Source organism: Drosophila guanche, unplaced genomic scaffold (genome assembly GCF_900245975.1).
Source record: "Drosophila guanche unplaced genomic scaffold, DGUA_6, whole genome shotgun sequence".
Lineage (NCBI taxonomy): Eukaryota > Metazoa > Arthropoda > Insecta > Diptera > Drosophilidae > Drosophila > Drosophila guanche.
Window position 1 is genome coordinate 7,022,531 of NW_022995744.1, and position 18,419 is coordinate 7,040,949.

At 48.6% G+C, this 18,419-nt stretch overlaps 5 protein-coding genes across 10 annotated transcripts; 2 read left to right on the forward strand and 3 right to left on the reverse strand.

The window, feature by feature from the left end:
• Positions 1-362: 362 nt before the first annotated feature.
• Positions 363-3,214, reverse strand: LOC117580269 (acyl-protein thioesterase 1). 6 transcript variants are annotated; one of them, XM_034266710.1, is made up of 7 exons: positions 3,109-3,214; positions 2,677-2,922; positions 2,564-2,595; positions 2,113-2,500; positions 1,893-2,048; positions 1,780-1,797; positions 363-762 (listed from the first exon to the last, which is right to left on the reverse strand). In XM_034266710.1, the coding sequence occupies exons 2-7, from the start codon at positions 2,722-2,724 to the stop codon at positions 706-708; spliced, it is 699 nt and encodes a 232-aa protein (XP_034122601.1). In that variant the 5' UTR covers positions 2,725-2,922; positions 3,109-3,214; the 3' UTR covers positions 363-705. The 6 variants fall into 6 exon arrangements, with proteins under 6 accessions (XP_034122601.1, XP_034122600.1, XP_034122604.1 ...); XM_034266709.1 differs by having other exon boundaries at positions 2,988-3,142; XM_034266713.1 differs by having other exon boundaries at positions 1,780-1,834; positions 2,988-3,142.
• A 221-nt stretch (positions 3,215-3,435) lies between these two features.
• LOC117579843 (PCI domain-containing protein 2 homolog) lies at positions 3,436-4,808 on the reverse strand. Its single transcript, XM_034265940.1, has one exon. The coding sequence runs from the start codon at positions 4,742-4,744 to the stop codon at positions 3,554-3,556; it is 1,191 nt and encodes a 396-aa protein (XP_034121831.1). The 5' UTR covers positions 4,745-4,808; the 3' UTR covers positions 3,436-3,553.
• A 575-nt stretch (positions 4,809-5,383) lies between these two features.
• Positions 5,384-6,884, forward strand: LOC117579898 (1,5-anhydro-D-fructose reductase). Its single transcript, XM_034266035.1, has 4 exons — positions 5,384-5,581; positions 5,774-5,916; positions 5,976-6,674; positions 6,734-6,884. Exons 1-4 carry the CDS (start codon positions 5,513-5,515, stop codon positions 6,786-6,788), a joined length of 966 nt encoding a protein of 321 aa, XP_034121926.1. The 5' UTR covers positions 5,384-5,512; the 3' UTR covers positions 6,789-6,884.
• A 1,888-nt stretch (positions 6,885-8,772) lies between these two features.
• On the reverse strand, positions 8,773-14,201 carry LOC117579220. The gene is made up of 3 exons (XM_034264993.1): positions 13,307-14,201; positions 11,213-12,351; positions 8,773-11,141 (listed from the first exon to the last, which is right to left on the reverse strand). The coding sequence occupies exons 2-3, from the start codon at positions 12,346-12,348 to the stop codon at positions 9,053-9,055; spliced, it is 3,225 nt and encodes a 1,074-aa protein (XP_034120884.1). The 5' UTR covers positions 12,349-12,351; positions 13,307-14,201; the 3' UTR covers positions 8,773-9,052.
• A 346-nt stretch (positions 14,202-14,547) lies between these two features.
• LOC117579434 (uncharacterized protein F23B12.7) lies at positions 14,548-18,394 on the forward strand. The gene is made up of 5 exons (XM_034265321.1): positions 14,548-15,323; positions 15,382-15,496; positions 15,555-17,081; positions 17,138-18,007; positions 18,065-18,394. The coding sequence occupies exons 1-5, from the start codon at positions 14,628-14,630 to the stop codon at positions 18,307-18,309; spliced, it is 3,453 nt and encodes a 1,150-aa protein (XP_034121212.1). The 5' UTR covers positions 14,548-14,627; the 3' UTR covers positions 18,310-18,394.
• Positions 18,395-18,419: the final 25 nt, after the last annotated feature.

Here is an 18,419-nt window from a genome sequence, read left to right on the forward strand (position 1 = left end):
TAAAGAACCACCAGAAATGCTCGTCTAACACCCGACTTCAAATCCAATCTAAAACATGAGCTGTGCCAGAGCTTTTCACTTCACACCACTTCACTTAATGTCGGGTGTTCCAATGAAATGAAATCTTAAAGCTGCTTGAACGTGTATAGGCCTCCCAAGTTCTCCAGTGCTGGTAAGCGAGGAAGCACAGCACTTTTGAATACTGGCTTATTCAATTTGAAAAAATCCGTTACATTACCTTTGGGTGCACCGACATTAATTTACCAAATGTACTAACAAAGCTTCAACATCCATGGCAGCAGTGGCATTCGAGACAGAATTTATCATCTGCCAACCCGATTTCGATTGAGTTTTCTTCAAGATGAGAGCATCAAATAACTTTATTGGCAATTCGCTTTGGCGAATCAGTTTCTTGTCACGCCACCAGGTGAGGACAGCCGTTCATAGTGCCAAGTTCATCGTATGTTGATGTGTGTGTGTGTGTGTGTGTGTATGTTATGTATGTACAAAATAATTACTAAAATACAATTCTCTTTCAATGTGGGACGTCTGCGCATGGAGGGATCTCGGGCGCAGTTGATTTTCTTGACTAGGGTGAGGAGTGGAGTAGCTAGGAGCTTTGACTTGTGGAAGGAACTGCAACAGCAACAGCAACAGCAACTGCAACTGTAACTTCAACTGGAACTACATCGACACTGAGTGCCACTATGATATCTGACAGCACTGCGCCTTTCTAGCCATGCCCTGGCCCTCCCAATGTGTCTGCAAATATATAGATGAAAGATGGTGAGTGGTGCAGGCGGTCTACGGGGTTAGCAAATAGCAAATGAAATACGTATGTATGCATTTATAGGACTCTGAATAGATATATATTTGTCTTTTGCCCAGCAATCGGATTGATTGATGCCATAGGTACGAGTATAACAAGTGAGCGATTACGAATTATAAACTGTTTGCCAGTTGGCCGCGACTCTACAGATGATTTGTCTGTTGCTGTGTAAAAAAAAAAAACAAAACAAGAAACGAAGAATCAAATCAAAAATGGTATCAAATAACAAGTTTTGTGTTAGCTTCAGTGAACAAATACTTTTAGTGGTTGGATGGGTTCCGCAATAGATCTGAAATCGAGCCCAAAACTCGACTGCCAGCACACACTGCCATCCTTGTGCCAGAACACACAGGTGCGGGCAGTCGACTGCAAATTGTTTGACCAATTAGGCGGCGCTCACTTCAACTTTCCTTTTTAGTGGATTATATAGCTTTATTAGTTTCAATTAAAATACGCACATGTATCCCAGAATAATTAAACCGATCGAATGTTGCAGCCAAAGAATATCAGAAGTAATTGAACTGTCTGCTCAGCAGTGCCAGTGCCCATCCAGAGGCGTAGGCAGGGTGTGTTGCTGCCCCGCTAATTGCTTGTTCGACACAATATATATTGTTTGGCATTTCGTTTCCCTCATTAAGTATAGCTACGCGTGTAGTGGTGTACTTGTAGTGTGTATTGATTGATTGATTGCTTTTCGAATTGATTTTAGTGCTAATTTCCATAACCGGGCTCTAAACTCTACAACCGTGCGAACTATAATTCGTTCTCTCTGTGGGGACTCGCTTACTGCGGTTTGGTTTTTTCACTAAGTCTTTAATTATGTTCAGCTGCTTGGTGTATTTTCTTTCTTCTTTTGTTTTGTTTTTGGATTTTGTTGCTGCTACGCAAGTGGAATGCAACGGGCGGGTTCAGGGGTCGTACGGTCTAAGTGCATTTGGAAATTAGTTTACCCATTTACTGATTATGTCCTGCAACGGAGAAGAGCAGAGTGAGCGTAATGAAGTTCTTTAGCGTTGAAATTGCCAAGCTAATCTCAGGCGGGCACGTGCTGCGCCCCACTCACCTTCACGTCGTCCATCTCGTCATCGGACGACGAGTGCGAGAGTCCACTGTAGGTCTTGAAAGTCACGTTCTTCATGAACGACTTGAGTAGACTGGCGCTTAGCTGGCCAAACTTGTAGGGCACCACCGGGTCGTAGTCACCGTGCGCTTGGAAAATCTGCAATATTCGGGGGCGGAGCTGTTGATTAAGGAACTTCTTCCGCGGCATAGACTCCACTTACCGGCACATCCTCACTGTTCACCTTGGCTGCAGGGAATTTCTTGTGCAGCGGCAGCCAGCACGAGAGTGCCACAACGCCCGCCAGCGGCTGGTCATATGTCAACGCCGAATAGAGAGCCAGAGCTCCGCCCTGCGAAAATCCGCCCAAGACGATGCGATTGGCAGGAATGCCAGCGCTAACCTCCTTCTGGATCATTCCGTGCACATTGTCGCGCGCCGCCTGTATGCCGGGCTCATCCTCAGGCCCGGAAATGTCCAGCGTCTTCAGGTCGAACCAGGAGGGCATGCGGAAGCCAGCATTGAGCGACACTGGCTGTGTTGGGGCTGTCGGGCAGATGACCTTCATGAAAGGGGGTCGGATGGCGGCCAATGCACTGCTCCAGCCGTGTCTAAAAAGAGCCAGTGTTGATTGATTCAACTGTCCGAGTATTGCTTCGATCGTACACACTTACCCAGTATCCCCCAGTCCGTGCATGAAAATCAACTGAAGGGCGGAGCAATCGTTTAATGTTTTAAAATTCAAATGAGCAATGAGTGTGTGTTTGTGTATAGAAAGAGTACTTGCCGTTGCAGTTTGCTTGGCCGTGGCCTCGACAATGACCGGTGCAGACATGTCTAGTGTTTAGCCTCTTGTGTTAACTCTGGTGACTGTTCTCTTCCACACGCTGTGCCAGGTACGTCGGTGTGACTTTGCGCTGTGTGTTTGCCTCTTTTGCTGCTCCGTCGTCGTTCTGCTCGGCGTTTTTTCTGCAATGGCCACCGAACCGCTCTTGCTAGTTGCGTGTTTCGAATTTGTTGTCGCTTCCGGGTGCTGGAAGCACGTAGATTAGTTATGTCATGTGTAAGGCAAAGCAAAATTAGTAATATTGATTTTACGATAGCAAATGACAGCTCGTCGCCGGCTATGGCAGTGTTCCTTCCTTGCGTTTAGCACTGGCAGTAGTTTTCAAACAACACACACACACTATAGTGATACCAATGTGACACTTTCACCTACCAGGGCTTACTTTATCGCTATTATTTTTAGTTTATTTTTACAATTTTTTTTTAGTTTTTACTACGCGATCAATGTGACCGCGGACTTATCGCAAAAGCACACCGCTGCCCCTCAGAAATATACCGTCTCATTTTCGCAATATACGGTAAATATACCAAGGAATAAAAATGAACTTAACCCACTTAATCCCGCTCTTCAGCTCAAGTGTAGTGGACTATCGATGTTTATTGCCGCATATCGACTTGTTTGAAATGCAAATTGTTTTATGTTCAAGTTCAGTAGAATTTTGTATTAATAGTTACAAAATTGGGTATAATTCTATAGATGTAAACGTTTTAAGCATCTGTTTTCTATATTTTAAAAGACTTCGATCCGCTCCATCAAACAATCGCTTAAGAATAATCAATTTTAACTTATTAATGTTGAAACTCAATCGAAAAATGCACTACACTGATATCAGTGGGGGAAATGGGTTCTGCTTGGAGACCACCAGCTTGTTGTGGGCATATGAAATGTAGCCCTTAATCTTTCCCTCGTAGATGAGATTGGCAATGATGCAATGCGTCTCGTCAAGGGAGACGTCTGTAACGCCAACGAACTGCAGTGCGGTCATAAAGTCGCCCAAGTCCAGCTGGTGCGTCTGGCGGATGGCAAACACTTTCTTGAACAGATTGCGGTAGACGATGAACTTGAGCTTCTCGACCAGCAAGTAGATGCCGCTGCGGATCAGCACCTGCTCGTTGTCGCGCACAATCTCGTCGAACTTGTTGACGTTTCCGGCCTTCAGGGCCTGGGCCAGGTCGTGGAATAGCAGCAGATCGTGATGCTGGAGCAGCGCTTTGCTGGGCAGGTAGCCGAGCAGCATCTTCACAGGAACCAAGTAAATCAGTATCAGTCGCTTGTTGCTGCCGAAGCGGTCCGGGCAGTGGGTGAAGGCAAACGACAAGTCCTCGACAGCCATGCGGTAGTTGGAGTCGAACATGGCACGGCGGCCGACAAAGTATTTGTAGGTAATCTGCTCGGGCAGTGGAAAGGTGTCCTTGAACGCACAGTTGTCGATGGCTCGGATGAGGGGCTTGCACAGATGGAGCTTATTGATGCGGAAATAGATCTTGAATAGCTGATTCACCAGGTTCATCATCCCCAGGCGCTTGGTCTCCTCCTCGGAGGCGCGTCCGTCGGCGGCGCACACGCGGAAGCAAGCCATCATGCAGTCGGCTGCCTTCTCCAGTATTTGGCCGGGTGTAAAGCTGCGTCCATGCTTCTCGCAGGCCTGGGCTAGGTATCGCAGGTCCAGGCACACGCGGTACATCACCGGCAGGCACCAGTTCTCGTCCTTCAGCATCTGCAGCAGTCTAACCACCGCCGAGCAACATGCCGCCTGTTGGGTGTAAGCCTCCATGTAGTTGGGCGGGCTCTGGGCCAGATTATAAAGCACCTTCAGATGAGCGCCGAACACCTCGTCCAGTGGCGCATCCAAGTAGCGTTCCACCATCTTCTCGGGCTGCGCAACGTGCAGCTTGTCGTTCTGTACGTGCACGTCGCGCAGTGACAGAAACGTGCTCAAACTTTGGCCACTGCAGGCCTCGGCACAGCGCCCAACGCTGGTAAGGTAGTTTGCAAGCGTTCCAAACATATTTTGCTTATTTTCTCTTTTTTTTTTGTTTGTTTATATTTTTGGCCGGCAAACCAGTGTGACCGCGGAATTATCGATCAAATATACCGACAGACCCTCGTAAATATACCGAACTATACCCTTGCGTTTTCAAAATATACTGTAAATACACCGCGAATATTAAATTATTTTCCTCGATTTTGTTGCTACGTTTAATATTACTAGCTAGTTAAGAGTATCATAGTATCCTTCTCCACAAGAATGGCTAGTTTTTACGGCTTTCTTTTCTTGGCCGATGTATATACATTTTGATAGGTAACAAGTGGATCAGTAATAGTATCAGTATTTTGCAGCCCTAGTTTATAGAAATACCGTGTAAACGCGTTAGGAGATTTTGTAAGGACATGTAATTTCAAAAAAGAGCGGGAGCACACTCAACGGCTGTGTAAAAAATAAAGATGTAACTTAAAAAGTGACTAAATGCATATATATCTCCCTTGGAAACCTTGTCGGCTACGTCACTCTCCCCGAGACCTTTAAAACAATGACCATGGACTGTAAGTCTCTTTTTAGTAGCCGATAAGTTTCTAAATTTAAACTAAATACATATATGCATATGTATATGTACATATAACCCGTAAAAGCTGTCAGTACTAGTTTCATTTGTTGCCAAATTTTCAATCCTCTATGTTTGATTCTTTCGATAAATGATAAAATAAAACTCCAAATCATTTCCACTATAATTACAATTAATAACCGACACGAGAACAGAGATTCACAGGGACCGACATGTCGACGCCAAGTTTCCTTTTGAGCAGCGGCACAAGTATGCCTATGGTCGGGCTGGGCACATGGCGTGTGAGTAATTACGAATTATTCTTTTGACTACTGATTGTGCAATGCCCACCAAAGAGTGCAATCAAATGTGTTTTCTTGCAAGTTGGTTTCATGGTCAATGTCGCTGCCAAAACAAAATGAAAGCTCTCGCAGAGCTTTCAAAGCTGCTAAAACATCTGAATAATTTCCGCCCACCTTGTGTTCTCCTTTCAGAGCCCGCCTGAAGTCGTTACACAGGCCGTGCAGGATGCCATTGACATTGGATACCGCCACTTCGACTGTGCCCACATCTACGGAAACGAGGCACATGTCGGAGTTGCTATTCGAGATAAGATCCAGGAAGGCGTTGTAACACGGTGAGAAGCGTACTTTAAGTTCTCTTAATCTTCACTTTCTGATGCCACACTGATTGCAGAGACGAACTCTTCATCACTAGCAAGTTATGGAACACCTTCCACAAGCCGGAACTGGTGCGTGCGGCCTGCGAGACGAGCCTTCGTGATCTGGGACTCGACTATCTGGACTTATATCTAATGCACTGGCCCATGGCCTACAAGTCGGGCAACAATCTCTACCCCACATGCCCCGACACCGGCAGGGCAGCCTTCGAGGACATCGACTACATAGACACGTGGAAGGCCATGGAGGAACTCGTGGACAGCGGCCTCGTCCATGCCATTGGGGTATCCAACTTCAACGAGAAGCAAATTAATCGTCTGCTGTGCCAGGCCAAGCTGAAGCCCGTGATGCTCCAGATCGAGTGTCATCCGTACCTGCGCCAAAAGTCGTTGATAACACTCTGCTACGACAATGCCATTGGTGTGACCGCCTACAGCTCCCTGGGATCGGGACACACCCCCTACGAGAAGCCCGGCAGCTACCCGCTGCTGCAGCACCCGATCGTCGTGAGCGTTGCTGAAAAGTACGGACGGACTCCAGCTCAGGTGCTGCTGCGCTATCAAACGCAGTCCGGCATCATCGTGATACCGCGATCGGTCAACAAGCAGCATATGCATGACAACTTCAAGAGGATCTGGGACTTTGAGCTGGCCATCGACGACGTCAAGGCCATAGATGGTCTGGACTGCAATGGTCGCTTTATGACTATGAAAGCGTAAGTCTCTGTTGGTTACTTTGATCTCATTTTCCCCATTTAATCGTTTCTCACCACAGCGCTTATGGCCATCCTCATCACCCTTTTGAGCTAGGGCAGAACTCTCAGGAATAGGACATCAACTAGGAGTAAGGGCAGGAGAACTGCAGGCAGAAGTCGATCCTAAAAATAATATCAAAGGTGCTCAAGCACCTATTTTAAATAGGCAAATTTATTACTTCACATTTGGCATTAACCTGGACTCACAGCAGTTCCTGTTGAACATCTTTCACACTATTTAATATGTATAACAGAAGATGGTTATGTGTACGTAGTTTATTGTGCAGTTAGGAAACTTAAAGCGTTTATTAGTCGAAATTCTGTTAAATGAATGAAAAACAATCGGTTTATACCACTGCTGTTCCAAGCTTGCCATGACTTCTGGCCTCGGCCCCAACAGACAGTGAACGCAAAGACTCTGCGGTAGCGGGCAAGGATGCCGGCCTAGACCTAAAAGGTACGAAGGTGCTCTCTTAATTCATAGTTCCCTTATGTGTGCTTTCAACCATCTGCCAGCAGAAGATCGAGGAGGGTTCCTGGCAAACACAACCATGGCAGATTCCTACTTGTGCTGCGATCAGGAGTACAAACTCTCAATCGAAATGGCCGATTTCCAATCTGAGAGTGAGACCGAGTTGGACTAGGGAGCAGGCTAAGATTACAATTGATTACAATCCATTCAACACATAACATACAATACATAACATAACATACAAATAAGATACATACCTAAATCCATAAACACCCATTTTGTAAACATTTGTAATGAGCCAAGTTTTCTAACAATAAAATGTGTAGCATACTTTCAGGATGCTTTGATATATTTAAAAATATCGAAGTCTCTTTTGGGGGCAGCTTTTGGCCTCAAAACAGCATACTTTCAAGCTGAAAGTATCCCATATACAAATCTGCGAAAACAGCCATATCCTGCAGTCCTTGGGGTCCTTGGTGGTCTCAAGGGATACAGGAGACCCATCCGCCCCCGAGGATGCATGCCATGTCCTGATCCGACAGGAAACAGCCGAGTTATAGCCTTGTGCGGATTCTGAAAACATGAAAATGGCATTATCCTTAATGTCCTTGCACACGAAATTATTGAGAAGGACCCGGTACATTGTCACGATCACAGGACGGACTGGAATGTCCTTGTCCGGCAGGAAGGAGCCGAATTATAGGGTTGTAAAGACTATTTTTTTAAATAACGGTAAACGGGCATTATGCTTAATGCCCTTGCATCCTGAAGGACTTCCATCGATCCGGGACATTGTCCCGATTACGAGGAGGTGTGGCATGTCCTGATCGGCCTTCAAATAAAGGATAAAACAACAAAAAAGGCTCTCATGTTCTTGTTGTCGATTTATTTTGTTGTTGTACAACTAAAGTTGTTTTTGTTATTCTTGTACATCAAGAAAGTGTTTGTTGTACAAAGCCACCATTCGTTTGCACGCCTATTTTGGAACTAAAAAGAGTTGTTGCACAGTGGCGCCCCCGCGATCACGGCAGCCACTTTTGGAACTAAAATAACGTAGTTCGAGAATTGACCGTTCAGAGTTGGGGCGCCACTGAGTACAACAAAATTCTTCTGAAAATGCTTCGCTCAAATGTAAATTTTCAGACCAACAGAAATCAGCAGAAAGTAGCTGGTTTTTATATTTTTCACTGTGTCAAAAGCTGGTTGCAATTAAATTTTTTAAAAGCAAAGTAACGGCCAAAGTATAACGGCCACTGCTTGAACTAAAATGGCGTTTCAGCGCGAAATCTCGACTGTTTCCTGTCGGATCAGGACATGCCACGCCTAATCGTGATCGGGATAATACCCCGTATCGTTTTCAATCCTTTCCGATACAAGGACATTAAGGATAATGCCATAATAAGGATGTTTTCCCATGCTTCCCACCCAAATTCAAAGATATCTTTGTTTTGTAACAATTAGATATACTTTATTTTGATTTAAAAACAAATGGTTGCATACATTCACATTTATGCCCCGATCCTTTCCGATTCGTTTCGTTTTCTTGTCGCCTGTTTTGTAAATAATTCTAGTGGCCTTTGCATTTGGATTATGCAGTCGTTGAATATAACACTTATAAAATCGTTCGCATCGCTTACATAAAATAAAAGATATCATAGTCGTTGACATTGTGTGTTTGCTTCGTGCATTCACTTAGGAGTATTCTGACAAAGATTCGAGACATAGTTACTAATTGTAGACACAGATTCCGCCGAGATCCTTCCCAGCATTCAGCAAATTAAATAAAAGCACGCAACGGCTTGGTGATCTGCGGATTAATGCATTAACTAAACTAACTAAGCGACATTGGTTAGGGGGCTGGCAAGAGCTAGCCAGCACTCTGTAGGAGCAGTTCCGCAGCCACCTCAAGACTCCAGTTGCTCTGCTGCAGGGCCTGCTCGCATTGACCCCTGCCGGCCAAGCCCAGTCGCGACAGCTGATCGATCTTGTAGTGGCGCGTGCCCAAGGACACGTCTCCGCCGGCTGCCCGCAGCGCATTGCGCACCTCCAACTCGATGGCCGCACTGCCCAGCTCCTGCAGCATCTGCTGAAGTTTCTCCTGTTCGCGGGCATAGTCCGAGGGGACGGGGGCATACAGCTGATGGGCTCCCTCCATGTCCTGCAGATGCTGCTGGCGCATTTTCTCCATCCGCCTGTGGATTTGCTGGGCTGAGAGTGGCGGCGGAGCCAGAGGGGCTGGTCGATGCGGCCGAAGGTAATCATCGAGTGTGACCTCATCGTAGATCGCGGGACCACTGGCCCCATTTGGTACCTGACCATAGTAGGTTGATCCAGCCGTGCTGGCCGCCACTGCATCATAGAGCGAGGCAGAAGAGGCGTAAGTGTTGTTCTTGGGCGCCACAACGCGATTCGATATGGCCACAAACGAATGATTCGTCTCTGGCTGCTGGGGATGCTGGTGGTTCTGGTACAGTTGCTCCTCTGGCTGCTCTGCTGGTGGCTGGGCGTAGTACTCTGAAGGCGTTGCAGCCACCTGCTCGTACCAGATGCGATTCACCACACTTTGGGTGGATGCAACGGCGGCAGCGGCCTCCACGTTGTTCTGCTTGGGTGAGGTATTCGACGACGGGCTGGAATGATTCGAATTGGCACAGCCGTTCTTGAGGGGCGTGAGATTCTGTTTGTACACCATATCCTTGTTGGCATACACTTGTGTCGAGTTGCGCTCGTATTCCTCCTGGGCCCTGTTCTGGCCATTGCTGTACATGTCCTTCTCCAGCTCGGCAATGAATGACTTGTCCAGCAATACGCTCTCAGCGCTTGGGGCCGGTGCTGCCGGCAAAGGCTCCACGGGGAGACTGGCGATTGCGGTGTTCGGTTCGGTTCTGTCCAGCGACAGATTACTGAGATTCAGCTGCATGGCTGCCGACTCCAGGGCAGGCATGTTCTCCTTATTCGAGTTGGGACCGCCAAAGAGGCTCTTCCTCACCGAGGGACTGTTATACATGGGGACTGGCGATGGCGACGCCCCCAGACATTGATTTAGATTCGAGTAGAGTGTTACTGCTCGCTCCAGGCTGCTGGTGTCGAAGGGATCCCGATCCTGTTCCCGATCCCTCACTGGCGTAGACTGCTGTTGGTTCAGCTCTCGCTTCTGGGCAAACTCCATGGTGTTGGAATAGGTTGGCGGCATTTGGTATGGAGGAGGCTGCAAGCGTCCCGGAGAGGCAGTCAGGTTGGCTGTGTCGAACTCAAAGTGCGCCTGCTCATCGAAAAACGTTGGAGATACATTCAGTGATCCTTCGACGTCGGAAAATGTGGGCACATCTATCGGGGCATCCAATATGCAGAATGAGCTGTCCATCTGCATGGATGAGCTGTCGCCAGCTGATCCTCCGGCCAAAGGTCGCACCTCCGGCGAAATGTCAATGAGTATTCCCTCCTGCTGGAACTGAGGCGGCGGCGGTCGCTGTGGCCCACCAACTGCCACACCTGTTGCCTTCGACATAGATCCCCTTTGCTTCACTGCATTGCGTCGCTGGAGCCCAGCCGAATCGTTGATTAGCTTGTTGTAGGCAAACTGCTTGCTGGTCGTGGACTTTCGCTCCTTGGCATGACTCTGGTTCGACAGGGAGGCGCACTTTCTCTGACGCTCCTCGCCGTTGGCCATGGCTCCGGCGCCACCACCCCAGCAAAAGCCGAACGGGGAGCCGTTGCCTGCACTGCTACGCATCACCACATCGCCAGTGGATGCAGCCTTACGCTGCTGTTCCAGTAAGTTTCTTGGGAAGATGCCAATCTCATATGTGCGCTGGTTCTGACCCTTGATCAGCTTCAGCTCGGGCCTTCCATCGATAATGGCAATGGTGTCACCAGCCTCAATTTTCAACCCCTTCGAGTCGTTAAATACGCGCGCGGCACGCATAAGCGGCGGTGACATGCTGACCAAGTATTCTCTGCAAAGGCAATGAATAAAAGCGGTTTAACAAGGAGTTTTGGAATGAATGTGGAATCCCTTTTTACTCACTTGAGAGCCGCAAAGGTTGGACGTTCTGCGGGGGTCTTGTCCCAGCACTGCAACATCATGGCGTAGACATCCGGCGGACATGCATCTGGCTGATGCAGGCGCTCACCCTCGCGATCTATTTTACGGAGAATTTGGGAGCCATTCAGGCCCACCCAGGGATCCTCGCCGAAGCTGAACATCTCCCAGAGAGTCACGCCGAACATCCAAGTGTCCGAGGCATGCGAGAACTGGCGGAAGCGCAGCGATTCAGGGGCACACCATGGGAAGGGGACCTTCTTGTGCTCCGACATGACGTAGCAATCGTCCTCCTGGGGCAGCGCGCGCATCAGGCCAAAGTCTCCGATCTTAATCTTGTTGCCAGCGGCCAGTAGGACATTGCGACAGGCGAGATCGCGATGCAGGAAGCGCTTCTGCTCGAGGTATGCCATTCCAGTCACTATCTGAACGGACCAGTTCCAGATGTGGGTGAGAGCCGTGTGGCGGCACTGCTTGCGCAGCGTGTCGAGTAGAGAGCCTCGCTCGGCCAGCTCCGTGATCATCATCATGGGTTGGGACAGCACCACGCCGTACAGCCGCACCAAATTTGAGTGATCCAGAGCGTGCATGGCCTGCACCTCGCGGAAGAAGTCGTCGATAATGCCCGGCTGGGTAAGATTATCCGACTTGAGCACCTTGACGGCCACCGGTATCACCTTGCCCGCCGGCGAGGCACTCCACTCGCCACGTCGCACAACCCCGAAGGAGCCGTCACCTAGTTTCAGGCCCATGGTGATGTCCTTCTCATGGATGAGGCAGGTTAGCTGCGTGCCATTGCCCTGTGTCGAGTCCCGCGCTGCGGTGGCTTGCTTCTTGGACGAGGGTTGCTTGCCACCCCCAATCAGCTTGGACAGGATGTTCTTGCGCCACTGATGAGCCTTCTTTTTGCGCACAGCCTCCAGCAAGCGTCGTATGGCCGGCTTGCCCAACCCACATCGTTCCAGATCTTCGGACAGTACATAGTCGAAGTGGGCCAGGCGCGATACCTGCAGATCGTCGCGTATCCGCTCCAGAAACTGCTCCAGCTGCACTTCGCGCAGCAGATCCTCCAGCCAGGCTGTTTCGCTTTGGCCGCCATCAACGACGACAGGAGAGGCCATATTCTAAAGAAAATCAGAAATAACAATTTGAAATTAATCTCAAAAACTGTACGATAAATTCGGAGTACTAACTAATGTGCGAAATCGGCGCAAGGAAATGAAAGTTCCGCAAACAGTGATTTTGATAATTAAATATCAATTCGCAATGACCTGACATGGAGAAGGTGGCGCAAGAACGCAACGCAACCACGGTTTCAGCTGACGTCACACATGTGGGAAATATTTATTTCGCTCTAGAGTTGATTAAATGCCATCTAAATGCATAATGTTTTGGGATAATATATGCCTACACGATGTCAACCACTAAAGCTAAACATTGCGTCACCTCCCAAAAAATCGGCTGCATTGACATACAGATGGGGAATGCACAGAGTCGGTTCTGCGGTCGATGTCGCTGCTTCAGCTTCTGCTGTACTGTCAATGACGCTATGTATGAGGTGTGCCAGGGCAAACGATAAACGGGAATAATAGGGTGAGTGCTTGAACTCTGACGCGTGCTCAAGAGGAGTTTATTAAGACCGAAAGATAAGCAGGCAGGGGAATGAAATGAAATAGATAGTTTGCACAATCCGAAGGGGGAGATCGTTCCAGTGACGGATTATGTGGAAAGGTGTAAGCAGTTATCGTTGTTACTGGAAAGACCTTTACATATGTGTGTATTATTAGTAACTGAGTCAACTGATTACATGCTCATGCCATTCCGAGGTATTACTTGAAAAATAACACTTAGCGCTTGACGACAGTTTGAGTAATTGTTCAGGCGGAAACTTGAATTTAAATAGCGGATGCGTCGACGGACAGCAACAACGCCCCATTGAGAGCAGGTTTATTTTCTATGCTATACGTAAGCGATCCCACCCCAAAAAGTTAGACCATTGTTATTGTTGTGCGTATTTCTAAACATTTGTTATAACTCTCCCGAGGGTATATGGGATGGGATGGCTGGACACACACTCACCCAAGCTGCAGATGTGCAAATTCGGTTGATTTTGAGAGACAGCTGCAGCTGAGGGCCTCAGCGGCAGCGGCAGCGAAGCGTTTTCTGCTGCTTCCGTTGGCTGCTGCACTCTGCTAAACTTCCTGTCTGGACTGGAACAGGTTGCCAAGACAAAAGAGACCAAGTTGTACGATGATGGTGATGTTGTTGGATTGGAGACGTGAAATTCAATATGCGAGACCCAGCCAAGCAGGCAGCCTCAGCAGCAGGCGCAAGGTGAAGGACGTCGACGCAGAAGTCTCCGTCGCAGTCACAGCCGCAGTTGGTTTTGTTTGAGAGTGTATGCTTGTGTGTGTGTGGGTTCGTGTGCGTACGTTGCTTTGTTTACACTCTTCGCCAAATGAGCAGCTGGCAGCGGTGTTGAATTTGTATACGAAAAGTAGCCATCACGACGACGCTACGCTGATGCCGAAAACACTTTAATATTAATTTAGTGAGCAGCGCGCTCGCCGCCACACACAGCAGCACACATAAAAACAATGAATCCGCTTTCAACAGCCACTTTTCCGCCCAGCTCGCCGCACTCCCCCGCTGTCGTCACGTCACACGTTTTTGCACAATTTTCTATGTTTTTGCTGTTGCTGTAGCTGTTGCAGTTGCCTGTGTGCTCAGTGGTGTTTGTGTGTGCGTGAGAAAATTTAAATGCACGAAAACGCAGCAACAACGCAAAATAATGTTAGCCAGTGGGTCTCACAAACGAAATTATTGATTAGCTGGAATTACTGTTCTAGTCGATAATTGGCTTGTTTCAGAACTATTTTTCAAGAGCAAAAGCAACAAAACATGAATTGAACCATTTTAATTTGCGATTGAAAATGCGCGACAGCTAAACGGTAATTCCTTCTCACTCGCACAAGCAGCTGACAGCAGTGTGACCGCGGATTTATCGACAAAATATACCGCCTGACTCTCTAAAATATACCATCTCATTTTCAACATTTACCGTAAATATACCGCATCCTAAATCAATTTACTTAATTTTTATGTTCTACTTAACATTACTTGTTAGTTAGATCTTTCTAAAGTAGAAGTATAACTTTATTCGATTCATTCATCAATTGTCTGTGGGCTGACAGTTTTAGATTGTCAATAATATGAACAAGAATATCCAAAACCGGGGAAGTAGATTTCCGATCATGAACACACATCGTATGTTCACAGTATGTTTTGAAAATGAGACGGAATATTTCGGTATTTTTATCGATAACTCCGCGGTCACAATGAACACACGTGCGTTACTCGGACTTGATTTTATTTAATTTGCTAATTTCCAACTGAAAAGATGCCAGCAGCAGTGGCTACAGGTGTGCAGATAAACGGGCCATTGAAGAACAAGAAGATTGTGTTTGACGATGCAGGAGAGGCAGTGTCCAAGCCCAACAAAGAGAAACAAAAGAAGCAGTTGCAGGCACCAACACAACGCAATGGCCAGGTGAAGAAACCCCAAAAGATAAAGTTTGGAGATGGCGGCGAAGTCGAGGAGCAGAAACCGCGGAAGAAAAACCACCAAAAGGAGCACGGAAATAGTTTCCAAGGGAAGAAACCCCAGAAGATAAAGTTCGGAGATGACGGCGAAGTCGAGGAGGAGCAGCAGCCGTGGAAGAAGAGCCACCAAAAGGAGCGTGGCAATAGCTTTCAAGGTGGGAAGAAACCCCAGAAGATAAAGTTTGGAAAAGACGGCGATTTCGAGGAGGAGCAGCAGCCATGGAAGAAGAACCACCAACAGGAGAACGGAAATGGCTACGAAAAGGCAAAGAAACCACAGAAAATAAAGTTTGGCGATGACGGCGAAGCGGCTGAGAAGACCAAGAAGCCACAGCGTATAAAGTTCGATGAAGATGGGGCAGAGAAGAATGCCTCGGACTCCGATGAAGACAGTGAGGACGAGCTAGAGCAAAAGGCTAGCTTCCAAAAGCGGACCAAACACCAGACGCAGGCTGACGAGGAGGAGGAGTCTCAGAAAAAGTGGTACCATGTGGTATGTTGGGCCCAAAATATGTATAGCATGTTCTAAATATTGACTATTCCCTTTTTAGCATCCGGATTACCCCAGCAGCGAGGAGGTTCTGGACATGAAGGACAACGAGCAGCTGGAGTTGTTTAATCTCTGCAAAAATGCTTTCGAGGCGGATAAAGTGACGTTTAGCAGGCGTAAGTTATTCCCAAATTCCTCTGTTGCCTCCAGTTATAAGTATTATTATTTCCACAGGCAATCCCTCGGATGTCCGCTGGCTGCAAACGGCCCTCCACAAAGGCACAGCCAAGGATCGTGCCAATTCCGGAGCCCTGCTGGTGACTAGCAATCCCCTGGGCAACCTGGAAGCCTTGTCCACGCTCATTAGCTTTTGCAAGATATCCAACAAGGCCAGCAACGATGTGATCGCTGTTCTTACAGACCTGTGGCAGGAGGTGCTCCTACCGCCCAACAGGAAGCTGTTGTCGATCCACACACGCGGAGCAGACTGGAAGAAGCTGCGAAAGGATGAAACGCTGCGCGAACAGCAGCAACGGCGCATCTATTCGTATTGGTATTTTGAGAACGAGCTGAAGGACCAGTACCACGAGTTTCTCAAGAATGTGATGCAGGGTCTACAGACGGGACAGGAACACAACAAGAATGCTTCCATTGTGGCAGCGGCACGCCTGCTCGCGTACGCTCCAGAGAAGGAACAAATGCTGCTCACAATGCTGGTGAACAAGCTCGGCGATCCCATTGCCAAAATAGCTTCCAAGGCGCTGCATCACCTCAGCGACGTGGCTCAACGGCACCCCAACATGTGCGGCGTCATTGTGGCCGAGGCGGAGAAGCTACTTTTCCGTAACAATATCTCGGAGCGAGCGCAGCATTTTGCCCTATGCTTCCTGTCCAGCATTGCACCCTCCGGACGGCCGGAGGTGTGCACCAAGTTGGTAAACATTTGCTTTGCCCTGTTCAAGGTTCTCGTGCAGAAGGGAGCCGTCAACAACCGCACCATGCAGGCCATTTTGAGATGCCTGCAAAAGGCCATTGCGGAGGCCCAGCCTGCAAACGGCAGCAATGGGGAGATACTCAACAAGGAGATGCAGGACACCATCTACCGGCTCGTCCACTTGGCCGACATACGAGTCTCCGTGCAGACACTTGGCCTCCTGCTGCAGCTGGTCACAGTGAAAACGGAGAAATCGGATCGATTCTACAATGCTCTGTACGTGAAACTGTTGGACCTGAACCTCATCAATGTGGGAGGAAAGACAGCGGCACAGCTCCTTCACATTGTTCACCGTGCCATCCACATCGACAGCCATGTGGCCAGGGCCCAGGCCTTTGTGAAGCGTCTCCTCCAGCTGACACTGTACGCACCTCCCCAAATTGCCGCTGGCTGTCTGATTGTCCTGCACAAGTTGCTGCGCATGCGGAATGAGCTCATCGGAGGCATTGGAGTAACCGATGAAGTGAGTTCCTTAAAGACCGTCGCGCCAGAGGACGGAGACCTGGACAGGTTTGGCAGCGATGCCGAAGACGAGGTCAAGGAAGAAGACGCGGTCAAGGAAGAAACCGACGAGGCTGCAACGCCGAAGGTGGCAAAGACAGAAGTTGCCAAGTCGAAGGTGGTCAATATCGATTCCTGCAAATACGATCCGTATCATCGTGTGCCCGCCTTTGCCGGAGCAGCCTACACTCTGCGCCATGAGCTGCTGCTGCTGCGTCAGCACTACCATCCCACGGTCCAGGTCTTTGCCGAACAGATACTCGAACGTGAGCAGCAAATTTCCATTTTCTTTCATAGCTTACGTCCCTTTTATCCCCTGCAGAAAAACGCATCGACTACTATGGTGATCCGCTGCGTGATTTTGGACTGCCGCATTTCCTAGAGCGTTTCGCCTTCAAGAATCCCAAGAAGTTGGAGGCACCGCAGGCGGAGAGCGTGGCTGTGGCCCACAAGCGTTATATGGCTCAAGGAGGTCGCGGCAAGCCAGTCAAGTCGCTGACGAAGGCCAACTGCACGGAGGATGAGATGTTCATTCTCAACTTCTTGGAGCACAAGCGCAGGCAGGCCGAGATTGTGGCCCAGAATAAGAAGCAGAGGGAGGTGAAGAAGGATGACGATGATGGAGAGCAGGGCGGGGAGTACCTGAAGGAGGGCGAAGTAGATGACGACGAGTTCGAGGAGTATCTGGATGGTTATTTTGGCAAGAAGTTCAAAGAGGGCGCCGATGCCGAAGAGGATGAGAATGAACTTAACTTCCTCGAGGAGCTCGGCGGCGAGTTGCAGTCGGAGAAGTCCAAAAAGAAGGACAAGAAGAAGACGCAGGGAGCCGACAAGCATGAAGAAGATATGGAAGAGATCGACGACGACTGGGGCGATGACAATCTGGCGGAAGAGGATGATGAAGATGATGAAATGACGGGAGCCGGCGCAGATCAGTCTGACGATGAGACCGGATCAATTGACTTGCAGCCCCTGGACGATGACGATGATGACGACGACGATGAGGGTTCAATTTCCGAAGTCGATCAAGCCTCCAATGCAGATGACAGCGATTCCAGCGATGCACCTGAGAGCCCAGACGACGATGATGATGATGACGAGGATTCGCCACCCAAGTCGAAGAAATCGCGCAAGGAGGAAGTCAACATGGTGGGCGGACGCAGCTTCGCCAAGACCCTAAAACAGAGCCACGGTAAGAGATTTGCAGCTTTCGAGCCGCTCATATGTTCATTCTATTTTCTCCTTGCAGATATGTCCTCGCTGTTTGCCGCTGCGGATGAGTTCTCCTCCCTGATGGAGGAAACGGCCAAGGTCAGGGGACAGGGCACCAGCAACGCCGTCTACAACAAGGACAAATCCTCCGACAAGCAAATGAAATGGGAGGAGAAGCGCCGCTCCAATACGAAAACGTACACAGGCAAAAGATTTTCCGGCAAACCAGCGGCCAAAGGTGGCAAGCCACAGCAGAAATCAGGCAAGAAGCGCAAGCATTAAAAGCTGCATGGACTAAAGATCCCCAGAGGAGATTACACAAACTACCAACAGCAGCAATAAATAATGTAATTTTCTATAAGTTAAAGAAGTCTTTGAATGGGGTAAATGGG

Coding starts and splice junctions, on each gene's coding strand:
- LOC117580269 (XM_034266710.1), bottom strand. CDS start 2,724: ATGTCTGCACCGGTCATTGTCGAGGCCACGGCCAAGCAAACTGCAACG. Junction 2,596..2,676: donor CGGCCAAGCAAACTGCAACG/GCAAGTACTCTT, acceptor TCCGCCCTTCAG/TTGATTTTCATGCACGGACT. Junction 2,501..2,563: donor CACGGACTGGGGGATACTGG/GTAAGTGTGTAC, acceptor GGCTCTTTTTAG/ACACGGCTGGAGCAGTGCAT.
- LOC117579843 (XM_034265940.1), bottom strand. CDS start 4,744: ATGTTTGGAACGCTTGCAAACTACCTTACCAGCGTTGGGCGCTGTGCC.
- LOC117579898 (XM_034266035.1), top strand. CDS start 5,513: ATGTCGACGCCAAGTTTCCTTTTGAGCAGCGGCACAAGTATGCCTATG. Junction 5,917..5,975: donor CAGGAAGGCGTTGTAACACG/GTGAGAAGCGTA, acceptor CACTGATTGCAG/AGACGAACTCTTCATCACTA. Junction 6,675..6,733: donor CGCTTTATGACTATGAAAGC/GTAAGTCTCTGT, acceptor TTCTCACCACAG/CGCTTATGGCCATCCTCATC.
- LOC117579220 (XM_034264993.1), bottom strand. CDS start 12,348: ATGGCCTCTCCTGTCGTCGTTGATGGCGGCCAAAGCGAAACAGCCTGG. Junction 11,142..11,212: donor CCAACCTTTGCGGCTCTCAA/GTGAGTAAAAAG, acceptor TTGCCTTTGCAG/AGAATACTTGGTCAGCATGT.
- LOC117579434 (XM_034265321.1), top strand. CDS start 14,628: ATGCCAGCAGCAGTGGCTACAGGTGTGCAGATAAACGGGCCATTGAAG. Junction 15,497..15,554: donor TAAAGTGACGTTTAGCAGGC/GTAAGTTATTCC, acceptor TTATTTCCACAG/GCAATCCCTCGGATGTCCGC. Junction 17,082..17,137: donor TGCCGAACAGATACTCGAAC/GTGAGCAGCAAA, acceptor TATCCCCTGCAG/AAAAACGCATCGACTACTAT.